Raw genomic sequence first — 21153 nt, 5'->3', positions numbered from 1 at the left:
GTCAAACTGTAGATTTCTGAGGCAAATGACACCCACTGTTTAGATGTGTCTACGTCTACGTCTACGTCTATGAGATGGCCTGACTCAAAGTTACCTGGATTTCATTTAATTCAATTTTATTCATAGTGTCAAATCATAACAGGAGTTATCTCAGGACACTTTACAGACAGAGTTGGTCTAGACCTCACTCTATAATTTACAAAGACCCGACAATTCCCATGCACGGATGAGATCATTGGTCCAAAAGTCCCAGGATTCCACAAACAGCAGACTAAAATGCAGCCTTGTTCTTAAGTGTCTGCCAAAACATCTCCTACCACAGCCAGCATGGAGTCTTTCTCCGCAGACTCCAGCTACAAGGTCAGTGTCTCCCTCACTGTGGCATCAATCCAAAACTTATTTCCAACTAATCCCAAAATGAAACCAAATATTTACAACAGCGATTTCCTCTCCTGCATTACTTAGTTTTGGGCTGTGGTCTGAACTTAGTCACTATGTCTACTGTGCTTGGATATTCTAGTTTTTAAATGCTATTTATGTCATTTTTAAATGTTACTATTGACTGGTGCTGAGAGAGTGCAAAAGGCATATTGTATTTCATTGCTGTGGTACTCTGTACTAAGGTGCATATGACAATAAACTTGAACTTGCATTTCTTAGTTTTCTGTAAGTTACCAAATGTCTAAATCGAAGATTCATTAATTTTTTTCCAAAAATTTCCAGTCTTGCAGACGTCAGCATTAACCTCAGAGTGACGCAGCATCCCAGGAATGGAGTAAATAGTTTCAGCTTCATTGTTGGGAAAAACTGTTCAACATGCACAGTATTCTATGGAAACGCTTGCCAACACAGTATGTTAACAATGTGGTAACACTCTACACTACAGTATGCTGAGCACCAAATGTAACCATAGAGAGATCTCTACTGTAGCGCTGCATCTGTTGCTTAAGGGTCTACAGTACATTTGAAGGGCGCATTAGGTTTTATTAGTTTTGAAAATAATAAATCGTATTCTTTCGGTGACTTTTATTCACTCTCTGTCTCTCTCTCGTTCTTTCCTCCTGTTGAGATGTGTTACTGGTATAGTGATTTCACCAGTAATTGACCACAGTTCTGGCGGAGCATCAATAACTCTCCAGTCACTGGAAACTTGACTGTGAAAAGATAGCATCAACTTTCATTTGAGAGATCATGCCTGGTTCCAATGAAACACACAGCACCTCTGTAGACCTGAGGGGGACAACATATCCTTCAGAAAAGCCACTGAGATCTGCCCTTCCCGTCTCTTACCACGATACCGGGTCAAGATGTCAGGTTATGATGTCACTAACACAGGCAGCCATTCATTCACTTAAGAGATTCAGATATTACTGTTCTCAATGCATGGACATTAAAAAAAGAACTTTGAAAGCAGCACTCTCAAAGTTTCCAGTTGCTGTTGGAACAGGTCAAAGTATAACTAACAATTAGAGAACCATTATTATACCGCAAAGCTACATGAAGAAAGAAAGGTCTGATTTATACATCAGCACAACTCAAGCATGTAAGGATACACACACACACACACACACACAAAACAAATAACATACATAAGTATATGCATACATACATAAACAGTAACACCTTTCACTCACCTAACTGCTGGCTGCAGATCCAGAGCAGGAGGAAGCAGAAGTACTCCATATGTTTGCCGGTGCAAGCGTGCATGCATGCATGTGTGTGTGTGTGTGTTTGTGTATGTGTGTGTGTGCATGTGTGTTTGTGTGTGTGTGTTCGGGTGTGAGTGAGTGATGACTGCTGTGAGAGTGTATGTGGTGGGCTGAGGAAAAGAGAACCGGTGGAGGGCTCGGTAAAAGATCTCACTCTGATTGACTCTCAGTCTAAGTTAAAGCGCTGCCTATATCTTGGGAAAGTAGGAGGGGACTGGAGAAGGAGAAGAAGGAGGAGGTCCATTCTGACATAGCAGGCACTGATACTCAGCCTCTCACACATTCATTCACCTCTCTTTGACTGGGTGAATACTCTCAAATGGATCATTTAAGTGGTGGAATTTAACAATGTTTATTTATTAAAGAACCGTACTGCCCTAAACTTTGACATAGCTGTACTTTACTTGAGTATTTTCATTTTATGCTACTTGCCTCTTCTCTACATTTCAGAGGGAAAGATTTTACTCCGCTACATTAATATGACACTTGGTTACTTTTTATAAAAACAACATGCTTACTACCACAATTAAAACAGCAATAAAATGCTCTGATAAGTATTTGTTAGTGATAAACACTGAATAATATAATATTTTATAATGTGGTGATGGCACAGTGGATATGAGGTGTGCAACCTCTGACATTTATAGCAATTGCAAGTCACTTTTAGTCAACTAGAGCCAATTTACAAATTATAGTTATAAGTACATGTACAAATCACCTAACAGAAAAGTGTGAAATTTACTTCACAGCTTGAAAGACAGCAGGTTTTTTAAGATAGTTTTTGGGCATTTTCAGCCTCTATTTTTTTCTAGCTGAAGAAATGTAAGGAGAGAGATGACATGCAGCAAAGGGCCACAGGCTGGAGTCAAACCCAGGCCTGCTGCATTGAGAGCAAACCTCCACACGCGGACGGCCGCTCTACCAACGAGCTATCTGGCCAACAGCAGACATTCTTGATAGACAATTGAAATTCAATAATGAACCAACCAACATGTCCAAAGATAATTCAACAAGTGAATCTGAAGGAACATACAGTAGATGAGTAATTCTTCTGATCACACACCTAAAACATCTCCTTCATCTTCTGTCAGACTCAAGCTATGCACCACAAATGCTATCATCATGGCTCAACCTCAAACTAACCAGTGTATTAACAGTGGAACACAAATATGGGGTATGTATGTTACCTCATACCCTTGCAGCTGAACCATCCACCTCCTAAATACAGATTGTATAATGACCCACTTACATAATAAGACATAACAGTATGTGTGTATTAGCTCCTCTGAAATCCATTTGTGGTCACCTGCTAGATCTCCAAATCACTACTTAACTATTACACACAGTTGGGTCTGGAAAATCATTTTTACATTGACAATGACTAAGACCACTTAGTCTTAACCACTTGTATAGTAGCTATGCTGAGAACTCTTTGGATGGTACAAAGCCATGATTTCTTTATGCTCCTTTAATTAATTATCATATTGGATTGTGGTACTATTGGTAATATTGCACATATTGTGTAATCTATTTTATGGACATGAGCCCTATGCGCAAGAGACTAGTATTGCCAGGGGACTCTTTATTTAAAGTGAAAACACATGTATCACATATAGCCGAGTAGCGCAGGTATTTTCCTTTTGGCACTTGATGTTAGCCAATCTGTCCTTTCACACCGGGCACGGAGCGGCTGCTTCAGCCCACGCGCTGCCGCGGATGGACGGATGGACAGACTGACGGACGCACGCACAAGCAGTCAAACAGCTCATATGAGACTCTGAAGTGCCTGTGAAACTAATTATAGAGGTAATCCATGAGACACATCCAGATCTGATATCCATCCTCCGAGCAGCTGTCTGTCTGAAAATCTTTCAAACTGATAAATATACATCTTTGGCTCTAACAGACACTTCCTTTTGGTTTGCAATCAGCCCTTTTTTCTTTTTCAACGCAGAGCAGCAACCACCGATCACATAAATCAAGGCAGTGTTTGTGTTAAACAACTTAGGATATCCAAGCCTTCAGAAACATAAAAGGATTAAGACTCGCTTTCATTAAGGGTGCTTAAAAGCTCATTGGTTTCCCCCCCCTACTTTTCTACTTCTCCTCAGCCGACTGCTGGCCTACTTCAAGTCAGGAAATAGAGCCTTGTGCCTGTAAATGTGCACATAGCACTGCAGATATAAATTTCAATGGGCAGGGTTCTTGAAATGAGTAACTGCACTAGGTGTGTGAAAGTCAGTGATACTCTGAGGTTGGATATATTACAAATGTCTGCATTTGATGTTAGGACTTTTCATCCGTCTAAAAACATCAAGATGACATTTTGGTGTGCTTCCTGCATTATATTGCTTTAAGGCAAAAGAAATTCTACAGGGTTTACCAGGTTACATCACCAGCATACAGTAATTTCCTAAGACAGACTAACAAGACAATGCAAGGAAGAAACGTTTTAAAAGGCAGCATTAGTGGCCGTCAAACTCAAAATAAATAAATCAAGATAAAATGTTCCCAAATTGGAGGGGAAAATGAGAAGTTATAGGGGTTTGGTAGTCATTATAAATCTTCATAAACATGAAAAGTTTCAGAACAAGGATTGTTTCATCCAGTATTGTGGGTACAAACTCATAGCTCAAGAATCTCCCACTGTCAGCTTGTAAGACAAATGATAGATCAGAAGGGAACCTACAATTAAGATCTGGTGCTCTGAATGAAGGCAGTGTGCCAGTGCAGTTAAGGAGTTAGAGTTTATTTGTCAGTGTTTCAAGACCAGGGGGAGGTGGTGTTGCCTGGAGATCCAGACCCAAATCTGAAAGATTAAGGGTCTGGCACTGAGCAATGAAAATGGTCCAACTCAAGGGGCAGCACCAAGCGTGCGTTTGAAAATCTCACTGCACGCAATGGATAACATTACGACCAATCACAACAACACACAGGGAGGGAGGGGAAACGTATCCAGAGCCCCATACGCTTAGCTACCAGCGGTGCTAACTGGTAGATTAAACTGTCGTCATCTGTTTAGCTTGCCTCTGGCACGACTAGATCAGCTACACCGATGGGATTGGTGCAGCTCGGCTACAAGAGGATAGTTAATGAGCAGCATCACTCGATGCCTGAGTAACTCGCTGAGCAAATTCAAATTATGCTCTCGCAAGAACTCTGGATTTCCAGGGTAAGGATGGTGGGCAATTCTCCCCAATGTTTTTCTGCTAACCTACATTGGGGGGAATGGGGGTAGGGGGACCTGAGGTGATCTAAACGGGGAGTAAAAAAATTGGGTTTTGAAATGCTATTCTTTTTCCCCTCTTCCAGCCCATGTAACCCATACAGAGTCCCACTGCCAAGTGCAGTTTGAAATCAATACTGCACAGGAGCAGCATTTACCTCACCTTTTCAAGGCCCTCACCAACACCATACCACAACTGCAAGCAATTACCTCAACCACCCCAGGATTATCTGTTAGTGTGCAATATATCTGGACTGTCTCCTCAGGCTCGAACGGGATCTTTAGCCAGACACAGGACAAGTCGTCTGGGATCAGACGTAAAGAATCAAATACCTAACCCCCATCAGAGTTCAGGCTGGATGTGTGCCTCATGTTAAGACCCAGCATATATCACCCATCATAATGTTGTCACGTTTGAGACCCCCAAGCCTGGTCTTTGGGATTTTTATTCAACTACTTCAGCACTGTTTCTTTCCGAAGCATCATAACTTAAGCATTAGTTCAGGCCAAGGAATTCTTCAGTGAAACAGAAGCTTGTTATATTTTTCAAGCTGCTCTTTAAAGATTGCTGGATTTGTGACCACTAGGAGGGAGGTGTAACAAATACACAACCAAACCAAAATTGTCATATAGGTTGGGGACTGGAGTCTCAAAGCCAATTAAGTCCTTTTGAAAGCCCCTTGGTGCATGTAAGTTTGCATTAATATCTCAACAATTACAATAACACAAGTGTAATTACATAATGCAAAACAAAACAACAAAAACCATATTCAGTTCAGAAACATGGATAAGTTATTTTTCTCTGAACAGATACAAATACAAATGGCAATGTCTATAAACACCCCTTAGAGCTAAAGACAGTACTTTCCCTGATGCTAAACCTGCCAATAATAAATGCTAAACAGTATCCCTTTGATTTTAAAGCCAAGGCACAAATACTTTTCAGTTTTGTGGTAAACTAAGAAAACTATATCTCTCACACTTCTCTCAGATATCGCTCTGTCTCCGAGGATGGAAGTCCTCACAAGTACATGGGATCTAAATCACCACAACAACGCAAGTGTTCATCCTTTGACTCAAAAAGATGAACCAACTGGGGTTTGAAGTCTCCATCATCTACTGACACTGGAAGGTCCATATGCAGTCTTTATACCCATAGTCCCATATCCTGTTGTCAGAAGTCATCTCCAGTTCTCGATTACTGCCTAAGATATTTCTTGGAAATTGTTCTTCAAACATTCAACTGTGCATACTGAAGCTCATTGCCTGTAGAGATGTTATTTTCCACAAATCACAGCCAAGTAAGGCAGGGGCAGGATGAAACAATGAATGTTTTTCAAAGCAATAGAGCACACACTCAAAGTCCTCCAAGGAGCTTTTTGAAACATGCTGCTGTTTCAGCAGCTTGTTTTTGGCCCAGTGTCATCTTCTTTGAGGACGGCAGGGAGAGAATACTGCACAGTTCCAGCAAGTAGCCCTGCTTAAAGCATTAACCTTGAGAACGTGTTGGAAGGTCATCTGCAGGAAGCTCTCTGTCAACCATTATGTGCTGTTGAATACATGAACCAAAGAAGACTTCCATCTATTATTCAAAATGTAAAAATGGTTTGACAGGTTAGAATCATAGGTTAACATTTCTGTACTCTTTTTTTTTTTTCTTTCTTTCTTTGTATTATTATTTGGGCTTTTTTTTGCCTTTATTGGATAGGACAGCTTAAGACAGGAAAATGGGAGAGAGAGGGGATGATAGTTCACTATCTCTTGCTGAGGGAGGTAACAAAAAGATGATTGAGCTGATGAAAAGTATTGGAATATTTATCTATTTGCAGTATTACAAACTGGGTGCCTGGCATGACATCACCTCGAAAAAAAAAAGTGTGCAAAGTGTGCAAGACATTGACAGCAATTGAATATGTTTTTCACTGGCATACGGTGCAATAAGGACACATACAAGTAAAATAAAAAAAAATGATACGAAATATATACTAATGAGATCAAGAAAGATAAAGTTATATGTAAAATTGAAAAGATAAGTAATATGTACAACACAGAAATACATTCAAAATAGTGTAAAGGTAAGGCAAAATCAAACAGTACAAAGGCAGGGGCCTTTAGTTTACAGAAAACTAAAGATAGTAAAATGTGCAATATTTCACTATCCAGACTGCTAAACTCTCAGCACTATTCCACTATTTTCACACAAATACAAATTCTAAATCAACCAGGACTGAAATATTAAGGATTGTCACTTTAGATTAGGATATTCAATTAAAAAAAAAAACAAGCAGTGTCAAATTGTATCCTTGATTATATTTATCATGATCAAAGATTTAAACCCAGGTATTTTGTTTCACCAAATGTATTAAATCATCTTTCGAGAGTAAGAGGAGATGGTCAACCAATGTTGAAGCAATACAAATCAAAGCAAAAGCAAGCAGATTTGGATGAGGAGAACTTGAGTGACAGAATGCAGGCCGGGAGGAATTCAGTGGTTTTTAGACTGTAATCCTGTTCCTACAGAAGGTACGCTTGGTGTTTTAAACTATTTTTGGGGATTACCGTGTATCTAGAAGCCTTTTTTTGCTGTTACTGCATGAGTATGCATGTGGCTTAGGAAGATCCCTCTGTTGTAGGAAAGTTGTGTGTATACTCCACCTATAAGCATGATTATACTTTGATGAGTAAATAAACATAGCAAGTATCTCTTTCTATGGGTGTGCTAAACACAAACAGTCTTTTATTTAGTTGTTCTTTATTTGGACTGTGTATGTTTCCTAAAGATGGCATTTAGAAAAAATACTCTATCATACATGTAAACTCAACCTTAGATTTATGGTTTTAAGCTTCAAAGACTGTCCACCCACAACTAAATTGAAGAGGAAATACATCCCACATATCTTTATGTACAAGTCATCTTTGGGAACTGCAAATCGGAAATGCAGAGTTGGCTGAAAAATAGGCAACCAACTTCCGTCATTCATTTTCTAAATATTCCTTTTATGGTCGAGGAAAGCTGAAGCAAAAAGTTACCAAAAACAAGCTAAACAGTCCTGGCACACATAGGCAGGCACAATTCATGGCTTCAGAAAATTACTCCAAGCAATCAGAACAACGCATTTGGGTAATTATTAGGCCTATCTCATTAAATATGCTTTTGTAGTGTGAACTCTGTATACAATTTGAGGGTTTCCCCAAATCATTTGCCTTCAGCTAGAGAATTTTTTAACCTGCATTTAGTGGTGAATAGTAGACCTACATCTTAAAAGGTACTTTTTAATATAATATGACATGTTCTCATACCCAAACGACGATGTTTTTTGCCAACAACTCCCAAAACATCATATATGACTGTTCTATTTAACGTGTCAAACATACGCTGGTAGTTTTAACCACGTGACTGTTTTATTTAATGTTGCGAAATGGTCACAGTTATAAACACGTGGTTACTGTTGTGAAACTAAACTACTTGGTTAGGTTTAGACAACAAAAGTACTTGATTAAGTTTTGAAAAAGATCATGGTTTTGGGTTAAATGAGTAAGTTTGACACGGACATAAGTGGACATATGGAGACGTTTGCTCTATTTATACGTCACCTGACTTCCTCCTTTACTGCTACAATAATTACTAGAACAACTAGGGGTCGGCCTAACAGGGGGAAGGTCAGCATATTAGGATCTATAGATTAGCTAGTACGGCTTTATATGGTTTTGCCTGTGGTTTGTCAGCTTGCTGAACACAAAACAAAAACGTCATCACAGTACTTATCCTGTTAACACCACAGCTGAAGAACAAAAACGTTGGTTGAAGTATCTACAGCACTGCGTTTTAAGCCACTTAATAGTTTGTCAGGGGACATAAATTCATCTTAGATGCACTTTACTTAGCATTTCTGAGATTTGGCATGCTAGTACTGTACTTGGGTCTTCTCCTGCTGCTGGATCCACATTGGAGGTCCAAATCAATTTAGGAGTTTAAAAGAGGAACAATCATAACAGGAAATATGAAGCTATCAGTGGTTGAAAAAATAGTTTTTTAGCCAATAGTCAACTCAACTTGCCTCCTTAGTACACTGTCAAGGTCTTTTTTTCACTGTATGGATTTCCCAACTGACACAATCTCTTGTTAGTTACTAGTTTGCTGCTTATGGAACATCTCAATGTATTGAATATTAAAAACGAACATATTAAAGAGCCACATACAGAGAAGGAGAGAAGTAAATGTTTTCTGTCTGAGCTTGAGTGAGTCATTCTAACTTTTCCAGATCTCTGGCAGGGCATTGTGTAGGTTGAGTTGTGCCAGTAGCAATAGTGGGAAATGGACTAATGTGGAAACTAAACCCACACGCCACAAGATAGACGACAATGGAACGCCGCAAAGCTCACACATTCAGATTCGGGGCAAAGCCATGTCTCTCGACACCCAGCTTAAACACAAAGCCTTGCTGCCTATATGGAAATTACTTCCATGGACTTAGTAATGTGCTATCTGTCAGAATAGATTTTTTCCCCATTCTGCTTCCTAATAATCAATACAATAGTGCCGACTGTGAGACAGTGACAAAAAACACACGATCAGCTCTTATACAAACCACATTATTGTAGTTGTGTTACTTTCCACGACAAAAAAAATATAAAAAATGAATTACATTCACTCACCACATTCCTATATCCAATCATGCAACTCATAACTCAAAAGCCTACATACAGAGACTTGGGTCATAACGTCCTGTGGTCTCACATAAATTTCTGCCTCTGTCATGTCTTCATCATGGGAGAACACACACTCCTGTTTCATTGCGTTTGCATTTACATTCATTGTGAGACAGATGGAAAAATTGTACTAGGCTTTTTTTCTCCTCTTGGATCTCAATGGAAAACCAAACTGTCTACAATTTTCTGGTTGTAATTATTAGGTTTCACGAAGCTTATACGCAATTGTCTGTTGCAGGTTGACCACTCAAGCACCAAGTTAAGTCCTTCTCATAGACTTTTTAAACCCAATCCTTATGACAACACATCAATGGTTAATGCAACACATATTGAGGTGTTTCCAAAGAGAAAGTCTATGTGTGATGGTATTTTATGTTGTTTTATACCCTGACAGCTACTGTTCCAACGAGAGTTTTAAACAGTTTATTTTCGTACCAGGCTTGGCAGTTTGTTTGCTCAGGAGAAGACAGATTCAGTTTCTGTAACTATGTTTGTATTTTCCAAAGAACTATTTAATTTGGCAAGCAGAAGGTGTCTGCCCTATATAGGTTCTAATCCAGTGATAGTTGGTGCTGTACTTTTTGTTCATGGGGCACTATTACATCAAATTTTCAGGATTATACTTACATTTTGTGTTTGTACAAGAACATGTTCACATGCTTTTATGTAAAAAAACAAAACAAAAAAAACAACAACAAAGGCTTCTAAGCCAAATATTACACAACCGGACATGTCCCAGCAGTAAAGTCACTGGAAATTAGGGAAAATTGACCAGCATTGGCATCCAAAATTGGGAAGAATTTAACAACATTGGTAGCCAAGATGACATTGTTTACTGCCGTTAGCCATGCAGCTACTTTAGTTTGATTAATTGGCTGACACTAATAGAACATAGCAGTTTGGAAGGGACAGGAGTAAATGTTGGGTGCAATATTCTGGGCACAAAAATCAAGTAATGTGCAATGATGTAGGTCTGTTGCCGGAGGCCTCCAACCACCAGGGGCCGTGCCCTTAAGTCAGCCAAGGTCCCCAGTCAGATAACCCTGTACACAGGGGAAAATTTGAAATGTAAATATACATGTATGAATGGGGGAAGCAATGGCTTAAGGCTATATCCACACTACTATGTTTTCATTTTAAGACAGAATTTTGAAACAAAAAAACGTTCCTTATCACAAATTATCTTTGTCCATTTTAAGATGGCTGACAACGCATATCACATGACCATTCACATACACTGTGCATGCGTGTGGCGGTGTAAACAGGAAACAGATTGTCTAACATTACTCTCAGGTTAAAAATCATGGATGTAAAAGTTGAAAATACAGAAAACACTGTGGAGAAGGAACAACAATGGCAGAAATTATGACCAGGGATATATTTGCTTGGACTGCCAATAAGGTGGAACAGTTATTGAAAGGTATATAAGCCTATCTAACCAATAACACTGACTGGCGTGCGTCGTCATTTCCAAAGGTCTTTGTTTCTGCCTGTCCAGACTACAATGCAACCCCAAAGTTTTCAAACTACAAACTGAGTCAGCAGTGTTTCCAAATGTCTCAGTTTAAGGGGGTTGGTAACGGCAAAGTTGTGTGGAATCAAGGTGTGTACTTAGCAAAAAATATTTATGTGGACGTCTAGCCTAAAAATTTGAGTAGCGGCCTTGTGACCAAAAGGTTGCTGGGTCCCCAGACTGGGTGGAGAAAGTCAGAGTGGTGTTTGCCACTCATTATTACCACCCAGTGTAACAGCAGTAACCAGGGTATGATCTTAATTCTCCTGCAGCTATCGATTATTTTAGTAATCAATTATTTCATCACTTAATCAAGTTATTGGATAAGAAATACTTTTATTTTTTATTGAAAAGCAGTACTATATGATAGAGTGGTTTAATTTTCTGAAAAAAACAACATTTTTAGTGCCTAAACTGCATACAATAATATCTCTCAAAAAACTAAACCCATTTAGTGCCATATTACATTGTTTTTAAAGATAAAAAAATCCTAAAATGCAATAATAACCTTAAACTACTAACTCAAGTTTCAACCTGAGATTGATCTGTTATATAGGCCAATATGTAGATATAAGTTATACTTAACCTATTTTCATTATCAAATTTCAATTCCAATGCTACAAAGCTCTGTTACACTTATGCTAATAGATTGTTAATTAGCTGTTTTATTTCCAGGTAAAAAAAAAAAAAGGGCAGTTGGAGCAAGCTAAACCCGATCTTACTTGGGTTAAGGGCATTCAGGAATACCCCGATTACTGAATGAGGTCTCTAGGTACGTTAACCAGGATACAAGAACTCCAATTTTAACCTTGGTAAGGTGTTTACATGGGGTTTGAGAAATCGGGGTATTGCCTTAAACTGAATATAATAGTTTTTTTTCAACTGCACGTAAATGCACTGAGAGGCTAATACATCAGACTGTAGTTGTACTGGGAAGCTTGTGTGAGGTAAAAAAGCTGTTTCATTGAAATATATGGTAACATGTAGGGCTGTGCGCTGAACGTCGATACTTTTATGGCACCCTATGAGTATTGAAAAATTGTTTGTCTTTTGGTGCCAAATTTTGCTTCCAAAAGCATCTGGGGGCCAATAATCATGTAGATTACTTGCGAGTAAGGACCTAAAGTCGCCAGCTAACTTCACCCAAAACACGTCATGTGAATAAGACACCAGCACCATGTGGAGGATTTCTGGAGATTCTCACAGTCGCACATCTGTCCTCTCTGCATATTGACAGAGAGCAGAGCTCCAACGCGCGCGCATGCAGAGGTGCGACTCGTGCAAACTAGTTCGAGCAACAGTTTTGTTGAAGTCACAGCGAGTCACAGCAATGCTGATAAAGAGGTTACAAATGTGGTTACAGTTTTTCAAAACTTCATGCAGACAGCGTTTGCTGTAATTAATGGCGAGGCGAAAGCGGTTGCAGGGCTGTTGACGTTACGTACCCTTCCTCTGAGACAAGAAGACACATCAATGTTTTCTATGCCCTGGTGTTTGACTGACAGGCTGGGGTTGTAAGGCAAGGTAACTTTATTTCTACAGCCCCTTTCAGTAACAAGGCAATTCAATGACATTCCTGCACTTAAGCTAGTTCTCCATTAATTCAATGTTGACAACAGGGCAGTCACCAACTTTATTGTTAAAGGTTTGAGTCATTATGCAATTTGCACCAAAAAGTCTGTTGTTTACATTCCTTTGCATTTTAGTTAGTTCAATATTAGCCTGTACACAATGTAATTTGTTTATTTATTTAATATGTATACTATATATTCATGTTGCGGCAAAAAAGTTCTCTTTTTTTGTTAATTTTGGCCAAGTTTGGATTGATACCAATCCTGAGTATCTGACTGGCACACCCCTATAAAGCACAGCCAACTGTTTTGATTCACATTTAAGGTGGACAATAAAAGTTTTGTGTGTAATGTAACGTGAATTGAGAATGATATTAATTAGTCTTGCTGCTAAGTGTTAGACTCACTGTAACCAATTAACAGTGTCTTGGCTTAGGCAGGAATAAAGAGCATTGCCATAGTCTAAGGAGGACACAAGGCATGGATAACCATTTCCATCCGCTTGAAAAACAACAATGAATGTATTTTTGCAATGTTCCTCAGGTGAAATGGCAGGACTGAATAACTGCCTGAGCTCGTTTGTCAAATTTCAGCTGCTAGTCAAAAGTAAGGCCTACGTTTCTGGTACACTATTTTCTAGTAGTTCTGCTACTAGTGCTAGTAGTACTGCTTCTATCTTCGCAAAATTGTACTTTGTATGCAAACCTTTTTAAAGTCAATTTCTTCCATCCTAATACTGTAGCTGGGGAATTGAAGCCATTGTGAGGAGTACCTGGACTATAAAACAAAGGCTCTGTACACAGCTCATACAGACTCACACACACACGCACGCACACACACGACAGCCTTGCCAATTATAGCAACCACACTACATTAAAGATATACTGAACATCACATACTGTCCACAACAAAGTCTGAAAAATGAGCCATGGAAAGAAATGCACAGCTACCTTTACCAAAAACCACCAAGATATATTGCTGCCAAACAGCTGGTGTCCAGGAATGAGATGTTTAGCTGGAAATACCAACTCAGACTTTTACACTTTTTCAACGACCCCTACTGCTCCGTGATTTACAGGAAGATGATGGCATCATTCCAGGAGCGGGGTCCCGAGCTGCACAGGGTCCCAGCATGCTGAGTATCTTGCCTCTGCCAAGCACAGGTAAATATGCCCCCTGTAAATCTTGACTGCTGGAACCCCCTGTTCAATTACAAAGTTTATGAGCACTGAGTCCATTTTGTAGCTGAAGACTTCTGGTTACAAACATCTCTTCAGTTTCATGAAGTGCTCCTTCTGCTTTTAAATCACTGGCAACGTGCTGTCTTGAGAACACCACTTTACTCATCAGTTACAGTTCATCCGCCTCTATGCCTGTCTGATCAGAGAAACAACGTGGACGCAAAATGAGTCTGCTTCAAACCTCTAATCCATCAGGAACGCACAGACTTAGACAATTAAATTGTTTTTGGTCTTTAATGCAGAAATAAATGATGGACTTTTAACCAATTAATGTGGTTGTACTGTCTCTCGGAGCTTCAAATGTTTGTCCCTAATACCAGCTGTTTCCAGATGTGCCAGCGACTATGAGCTATTAACTGCAACATGATGAACCATTACAGTGGGACTGCTACATAACTCTGCAAAGCAGATTCCAGATGGACTGTTTTGATCACAATGACAAAACAAACATGTTGTATGTGTTTTTTATGAAACTGACACATGGTTATTGGAGAACAGACTCTCCAAACCGCTGTGTATTCATTTCTCATTTGTCAATCTAGAGCAATCTAGATTAGAAATGCTTATTTTAGCCATCAACTCATAGAACCTCAAATTAAAAAATATCTATATATCTATACATTTTCCTGCTATTATAAAATGAGAATAAATATCTGACAAAATGCACATCATAAAAAACACAGTAACCGAGGAGTACACCGCCTGGAGCAACATTTTGATTGTGTAATAACTTTGTGATATCCTGGAGTCTTCCCTAAAGTTTGTAATATGATCCAATATCTCTGTCACGGAGAAATTGCATTCAAATTGCTTTATGTCAATATGAATCAAGGCAAATGCCCCGATTGAACAACACTGTGTGACATATGGCAGAACTATGCCACTGACTTCAGGCAGCTGCCGGATGGCCCTAATCAGACCTCTTGTGCGTTCCAAGTTTGATTAACAGCTAAATCAAACACAATCAGGAGGAACGTTGGAATGCAATCCATCCCTTGCAGATAGAATCCAAACCATTTGTCTTATATAAACCAGAAAACAGGAGTAAGACACCACACTGACATTTACTAAATTATAACAAATCCTGATTCCTGAACATCCCAGAAGTGGTTCTTATACTGTCAGAAATAACCAGATAATGCATTTTCTTTGGACATTTTTGAGCTTTCGTGCAACCGACCCAACTTTCTGATCCTCAAGTGTGCAGGCAAACATGATTCAAGAGTCTTTTTTTGTGTGTGTTTTCACTTTTGGCAGCGCGCTGGAAGGGATGCAGACTTCTACAGAAGGTTCAAGAGCATTCCACTGCTTTTATGATAAGCCGTGGCCTGTTAGTGCTAAGTCTGGGAGTGAAAACTTCAGGCTGGCCAACAAGCTGTGTAAGCAATGAGGGGAGCTGCACCAATTGAAGAAAGAGTGTTGGACTTAGCGCTGGACTAGGAGCTAGCCTGTCTGTCCTTGTTACTTTTTAGATAGGAAAAGAAGGAAGACCACACAACCATCTCCACACACTTCAACTCAACATCATCGCAACAGAGGATAGAAGCAACTTGCTCAGCTGACCTTAGAGGAAAGTTTTCTTAAAGTTTGTGTGTTTGTACTGATGGATGATAGAAAGGGTGGATGTAAATGGGACTGCAACTATTTTCAAGTTATGGTTTCAAAAGATGGTGGTAATTAAATAGGGTATAAAAAGGGATGATTTACAGTGTCAGTGGCTCATGAATAGTGGGTGATTATTTTAAAAATATATTTTTTTTGTCTAGGTTTGGTTTTTACAGTAAGATTTGTCTAATGTCTGAATGATCCGTGGAACAGACCAGCCTCAGCACATATATGGCACAGTAAAGCATTAAAATATAAAGAAACACGTCTGAAATTTGTCAGACACTTCAACTTGGCCCCAAATGGAAACACAAAAGCCACTCCATATTCATTAGTGGGGACAGAGGTGACCAAAGGAATATTTAAATGCACAGTGTCTGCCAAACTGACTCATCAAACAGTTCAGTGAATGATCCTCTGAAAATGATAAGTTATGAATGTTTTTTTTCCCCCCTTGCTTACTGACTTTTACGAGAGACAAATATATAGGCTCTGGCTATTGTAAAGATAAAATGAATCACTTTGAGTAGGCCAGCAGTTTTAGCTTTTCTGTCTCTTCTAAAGTTACATAATGGAAGAACATTAGTATTAGACCTGACAGTAGCTTAGTCAATAGGGGAGTTGGGCTGGGAACCGGAGGGTCGCCGGTTCAAGTCCCCATACGGACCAAAGTATGGTGGTGGACTGGTAGCTGGAGAGGTGCCAGTTCACCTCCTGGGCACTGCCAAGGTGCTCTTGAGCTCCTGCTCGGGGAGCCTTTCCATGGGCAGCCCCCGCCCACTCTGACATCTCTCCATTAGTACAGGTACTGAGCATATGTGTGTAATTCAGGCCTGTGTGTAATAACAACAGAGTGCAATTTCCGCTTTCGGGATTAATAAAGTACACATTATTATCAAAGTATACATTGTTATCTTTTTACTACCGTAAATATATTTGACAAGAAGTTTTGTGCTGTTTCCAGTATTTATTCTTAATTTTAGGCCTATTTGATGGCAAAGGTCTGCTTAAGTGCAACCACATGTTGAGCCTTTGTACTGCTGTCATTGACTTAATGTGAGTATGTTGTTTTCCAGACTCTGTGTGGTCCATGTGTATGAGACAGAGAGGAAAAGAAATGGAAACAAAGTGACAAAGAGATAGAGAAGTAAAGAAATAATGCATATGTGTCTCTGGTTACTCAATTTGGGTCTTTTTTCCAAAAGCAGGGACAACACTAAACCCTAAATCACAGATGTTTCTCCCTCCTTAAAACATCTGATATTATCTATTACCTTTAAAAATATTAAATCAACATCAGGTTTACCAAGGTCATTTTAAAAAGCAAAGAAGAGAGGTTATGCAATGTTTTAACAGCGTTAGGTTCAAAAGCATCAGTCTTCAGCTCCAATAATCCCGAAACACACGCTACAAATGTGGTAGAAAGGGCACATTATATCACTGCCTATGGGACCGCCCACAAATCCAGGCTTTTTGGAGTGAAGTGATGGATGTTATTTTACATGTCACAGGTATCAAGCTATTATTAGACGCCAAACTGTGCATCTTTGGCATTTTTCCCGTAAATCAAAATCTCAGTAAGGCAAAGAAATCTATGATTACTTTCTGCATCTTAAAAGCTAAATATACCGTAGCCAAATCTTGGAAATCCACTATCAAACAATGTATTATTGTCTGGCTTTGGACTGTCAGACTGTCTTGCACTGGAAAAACTCCCTTTTGTGTTAAAGGGTATATATCTCGTCTCTGACAATCTGTGGAGATCTTTTATGGTGTTCTTAGAGGGGAGGAAAACATCGGAGGCATGCTCTCCGTATATGTCAACCATCAACAAATGAGTGTCTTTGCTTAGTTTTATTTGAAGTGCTTTTCTCTTCGGGTTAACTCCGGGATAGGTTAACATTTGGACCATAGGTGATTCTTAAGGTTCATTTATGTTGATTTACTGTGCCAACTACCGCATGTTACAGCCCTGTCATGTATATGATCATTTTATTGAAGATGAGCCTTACTGTGACAGTTCTGTTTTGCACCTGTGTTATTTATTGTAGTGTGATTATTTTCTCTAATTAATAAACACACAAAAAAGCATCTGTCCACAACACTGACATGAATCACAATTTAAGGGTTTGGGAGGGATGGGGGCTGTTTTTTTTTCCATCAGACAACTCTGTAAATCTGCCCCTATGACCGGCAGGTGAAAAAATAGAGCAAATGAGAGGCACCAGGAATGGAAACGTAGCTGGAGAGGAGACTGGGATGAATTAAAAAACGGTGGAAAATGACTTAAAGAGAAGGGGATCCGTTGAGTGAATACACTGTGGAATTGTCCGCTCATTGTCGAGCTATGCATCACCTACACAAAGAGGCACACACACTGATGAGGACTCTGCAGTGGGCGCTTCTACCAAATATACAAGACTGATTGATTAGAACCTCAATCATTTCCACTTGCTGTCATTTTTCTGTCAACCTCTATCAGCTACTGCATCCCTATATCCATTTCTTAAATGGTCCTACTCGCCCTCCTCCCCTCTATTCCTCCTGCTACTTCTTCACTTTGCTTCAGATAGAGGAAGTGTGTTTTTTGTGCAGAATGTGGCTGGTTGGAACACAATGTTGTGCACTAAGGAAGCTGAAATTTGAGTCCCTGTGCGTTAAATGTTCCACTAGAGCAACGATTTCAGTGAAGGGAAATCCTGCAGTGGGTCACTGTTAAAGGATCCAAAAGGAGAAAGAAAGAGATAAGGGTATGGGGGGGGGGTATTGGTTTTAGTGCACGCGACATACTGTAGATCTGTATTAAATCCGACCACATACCTTTGTCACATATCATGGTCTTCTTTCTCCTCCACCATTCTTATCTCTTTCTCCCTCTGCTGTCAGCTTGCTCCCAATGCAGGAAAATGAGTTACAGAGCAAAAGAGTAATGTATGTGCAGCTTGTGTGTGTGTGTGTGTTTTTCAGGACACAAAATATTTATATTGTCGTGTTTTATTATAAATCGTTGCCAGGCTCAATGTTTTAATATGCCATGTGGGCTTGTTGTGGAAGTTGTGTGCTGTGGATGTGTTGCAATGCTTGTTGTAATAACTAGTTTATCAACAGATTGACAGATGTGTAGTCCGGGTTTACCTTTTTTTTTTTCACTAAATGATGGTACAGTTAAGTTTCTGCGATGTTGCAAGGGATGTTTGAACCCTGTATGTCAGCGTCACCTCAAGCATGAAATTGGTTTTACATTGCAGTTTTTAAGCTGCCTAAGCAAGCAACATTTAGTCTGCAAGATTAGTCATCCCATTGACTGTTAGTACAATGTGGTTTCTAAATGTGAGTCAGCTAAGGGGCCAAAGCATAGGGATCCCTATGGGAGCTTTCAGATTTTTCTAATGGTTTGCACATCTTTCCTACCAGGGTTTCTATGGGGGGGTAGTCAGCTTGAGTGTGTAGCACAGTGGTTGGTTACATCAGATTCATCTGTTTTGTCTTTTGTAACAGTCATCTGCTAGAGATTGATTAAATACTGATTGACAGAGTAACACTGCCCAATATATACAACAGACGATTATGTTGAGGGAATAATAAAACATCCAATATATTTGAGAATGTGAGGCTTGCTGGCACATGGTAAGGTTTCTGCACATCTTATTGCTGCCACAATTACAGGGTTGATCAGCTGTGGAGAGCTCACATGCTGCACATTTAAAGAGCATGATAGATCAGTTTAACAAATTTTCAAAGACGCATAACCCCATTGTTACAGTATAGATTAATCTATATTAGCGCATATTTTCTACTTGTGTACAGCTACACATTGAGAGGGAGTGGATATAAAGTGGCTTCCATCTGCTGTAAAGAACATAAAAATGAAAATACAAAGAGTGATGAAGTGAAGCAAATGTCTTCATGTTACACAACATTCATGTTGAGCAATTATCAAAGTCCTTGATAATGTCTGCAAACCAATAAATCATGTAAACAAAGTGTGCAATGTTTTGACATCCATTATACACAGACAATTACAGCCATTCAGTTGTTGCCTTTAAACCCTTGCTTGTTTGGGAAGGTTTGACTAAACAGCCTGCGATGTGAGTAAGACTCTAGATATAATCATCATAAATCTGTAAATATAGATTGGCCAGATGACAAGCCAATTGTTCAATTCATTTCCCTGATGCGTTGAGGTTTGGTGGGTTTGTTCATCTTTGAAAGCAAATTCAGAAAAAAAAGGTTCTGGTGAGTTTGGTAGCCTAACCTTTGAACATTTACCTTCAGATTTATTGGGGAATCAATTAGCTTGAACAAAACACTCGCCCGATGCGAGCGCAGATGTGAGTTTGCGCATGCGTCACTTTGCAACAATTAGCCTACAAGATGGTAATGAAAGACTTCTGCAATGTCAATACAGTAAAAATTTACCTACTTAACCAAGTTATTTCACTGCCAGCTACAAGTCATCAAACACAACAAAGGCTGTCAGTTGAATGGTGTTTTGAGCTAACGTTAGCAAACAAACAATCACAGACAGCTAAAAGGTATTTGAAATAATTTCCATCTTCTGTTATTGACTTTAATGTAATTATTTAATGGATTTCACAAATTTCAGTATGACGTGTCCTACCGTTACTGTGGTGTGGAATGATCGGATGATCGTGCAGTGTCGTAAATCCTCGTATATCAGGACTATCATCTGCGCATGCGCAGGACGGATCATGCAGGCAGAACGGACCGTTTCAACAAAATCCATGAAATAATAAGCTTTTCTCATTACAAACAATAACAGTAGACGGAAATCATTTCAAAAACGGTTTAGCTATCTATGATTTGATTGCTAACGTTATCTTAAAACGCCATTCAAATGACAGTGTATGTGTATGATTGCTAGCTTGTAGCTAGCAGTCATATCAAAAACGTTTTAGCTATCTATGATTGTTTGATTGCAAGCATTAGCTAGCTCAAAATGCCATTCAAGTGACAGCCTTTGATGTTTTTTATTGCTAACGTAGCCAGCAGTGAACAAACTTCGTTAAGTATGTCCATTTTTTACCCATTCACATTGTGGAAGTCTCTCGTTAGCGTCTTTTAGGCTACTTGTCGCATGCGCAACTCAAATCGGCACTCGTCACAAAGTGAAGCATGCGCTTCTCAAATCTGCACTCGACTCGCTTTGGGCAGTAACATCGGCTATTAACTTGTTAGCTAGCTAGCTTAGTAATTTAAATGCCACTTAATTGAATGTTAGTTAGACAATACGTTACATAAGGAAAAGGAAACACTATAATACCTTTCTACTTGGCCCTGCTTCTCTAGTAATTATTGTATTTACGTTTCACACGTTTGCTTTGATGGTTAACGATCAAGTCATAGCTAGTTGAGCAAAGATAGACTCGGAAAAAAGGTCTTTTGACAAGATTTACCTCCATTTAAAAGATATTTCCAGATGGTTTGAAGACTCTTCTATCCAGCTGGAAACAAAACAAAACACAATTGCCCTATGTAATTGTTTTCAGCTTTAAACCCGTTTCCCAAGTCCTTATAGCCTCGCTACATTTGTCATCACCGCTGGTATATCACCTGG

General features: G+C 39.3%; 1 protein-coding gene across 5 annotated transcripts in view; it reads right to left on the bottom strand.

Annotated features, from left to right (window-relative positions):
• Positions 1 to 21119, bottom strand: part of itga11a (integrin, alpha 11a) — a 72200-nt gene extending 51081 nt beyond the window's left edge. For 3 of the 5 annotated variants that reach the window (XM_032517795.1, XM_032517787.1, XM_032517826.1), the window contains exon 1: positions 1635 to 1857. In XM_032517795.1, the coding sequence (XP_032373686.1) occupies positions 1635 to 1707 (73 nt within the window). In that variant the 5' untranslated portion in view covers positions 1708 to 1857. Of the gene's footprint in view, positions 1 to 1634; positions 1858 to 18395; positions 18462 to 20992 lie in introns of those variants that run through there. The other 2 variants (XM_032517804.1, XM_032517815.1) reach the window with 2 other exon arrangements.
• Positions 21120 to 21153: the final 34 nt, after the last annotated feature.

The sequence above is a fragment of the Etheostoma spectabile genome, chromosome 1 (genome assembly GCF_008692095.1).
Source record: "Etheostoma spectabile isolate EspeVRDwgs_2016 chromosome 1, UIUC_Espe_1.0, whole genome shotgun sequence".
NCBI classification, from domain to species: Eukaryota; Metazoa; Chordata; class Actinopteri; order Perciformes; family Percidae; genus Etheostoma; species Etheostoma spectabile.
The sequence above is the reverse complement of the archived record's forward strand: the minus strand, read 5'-3'. Positions and strand labels throughout refer to the sequence as shown.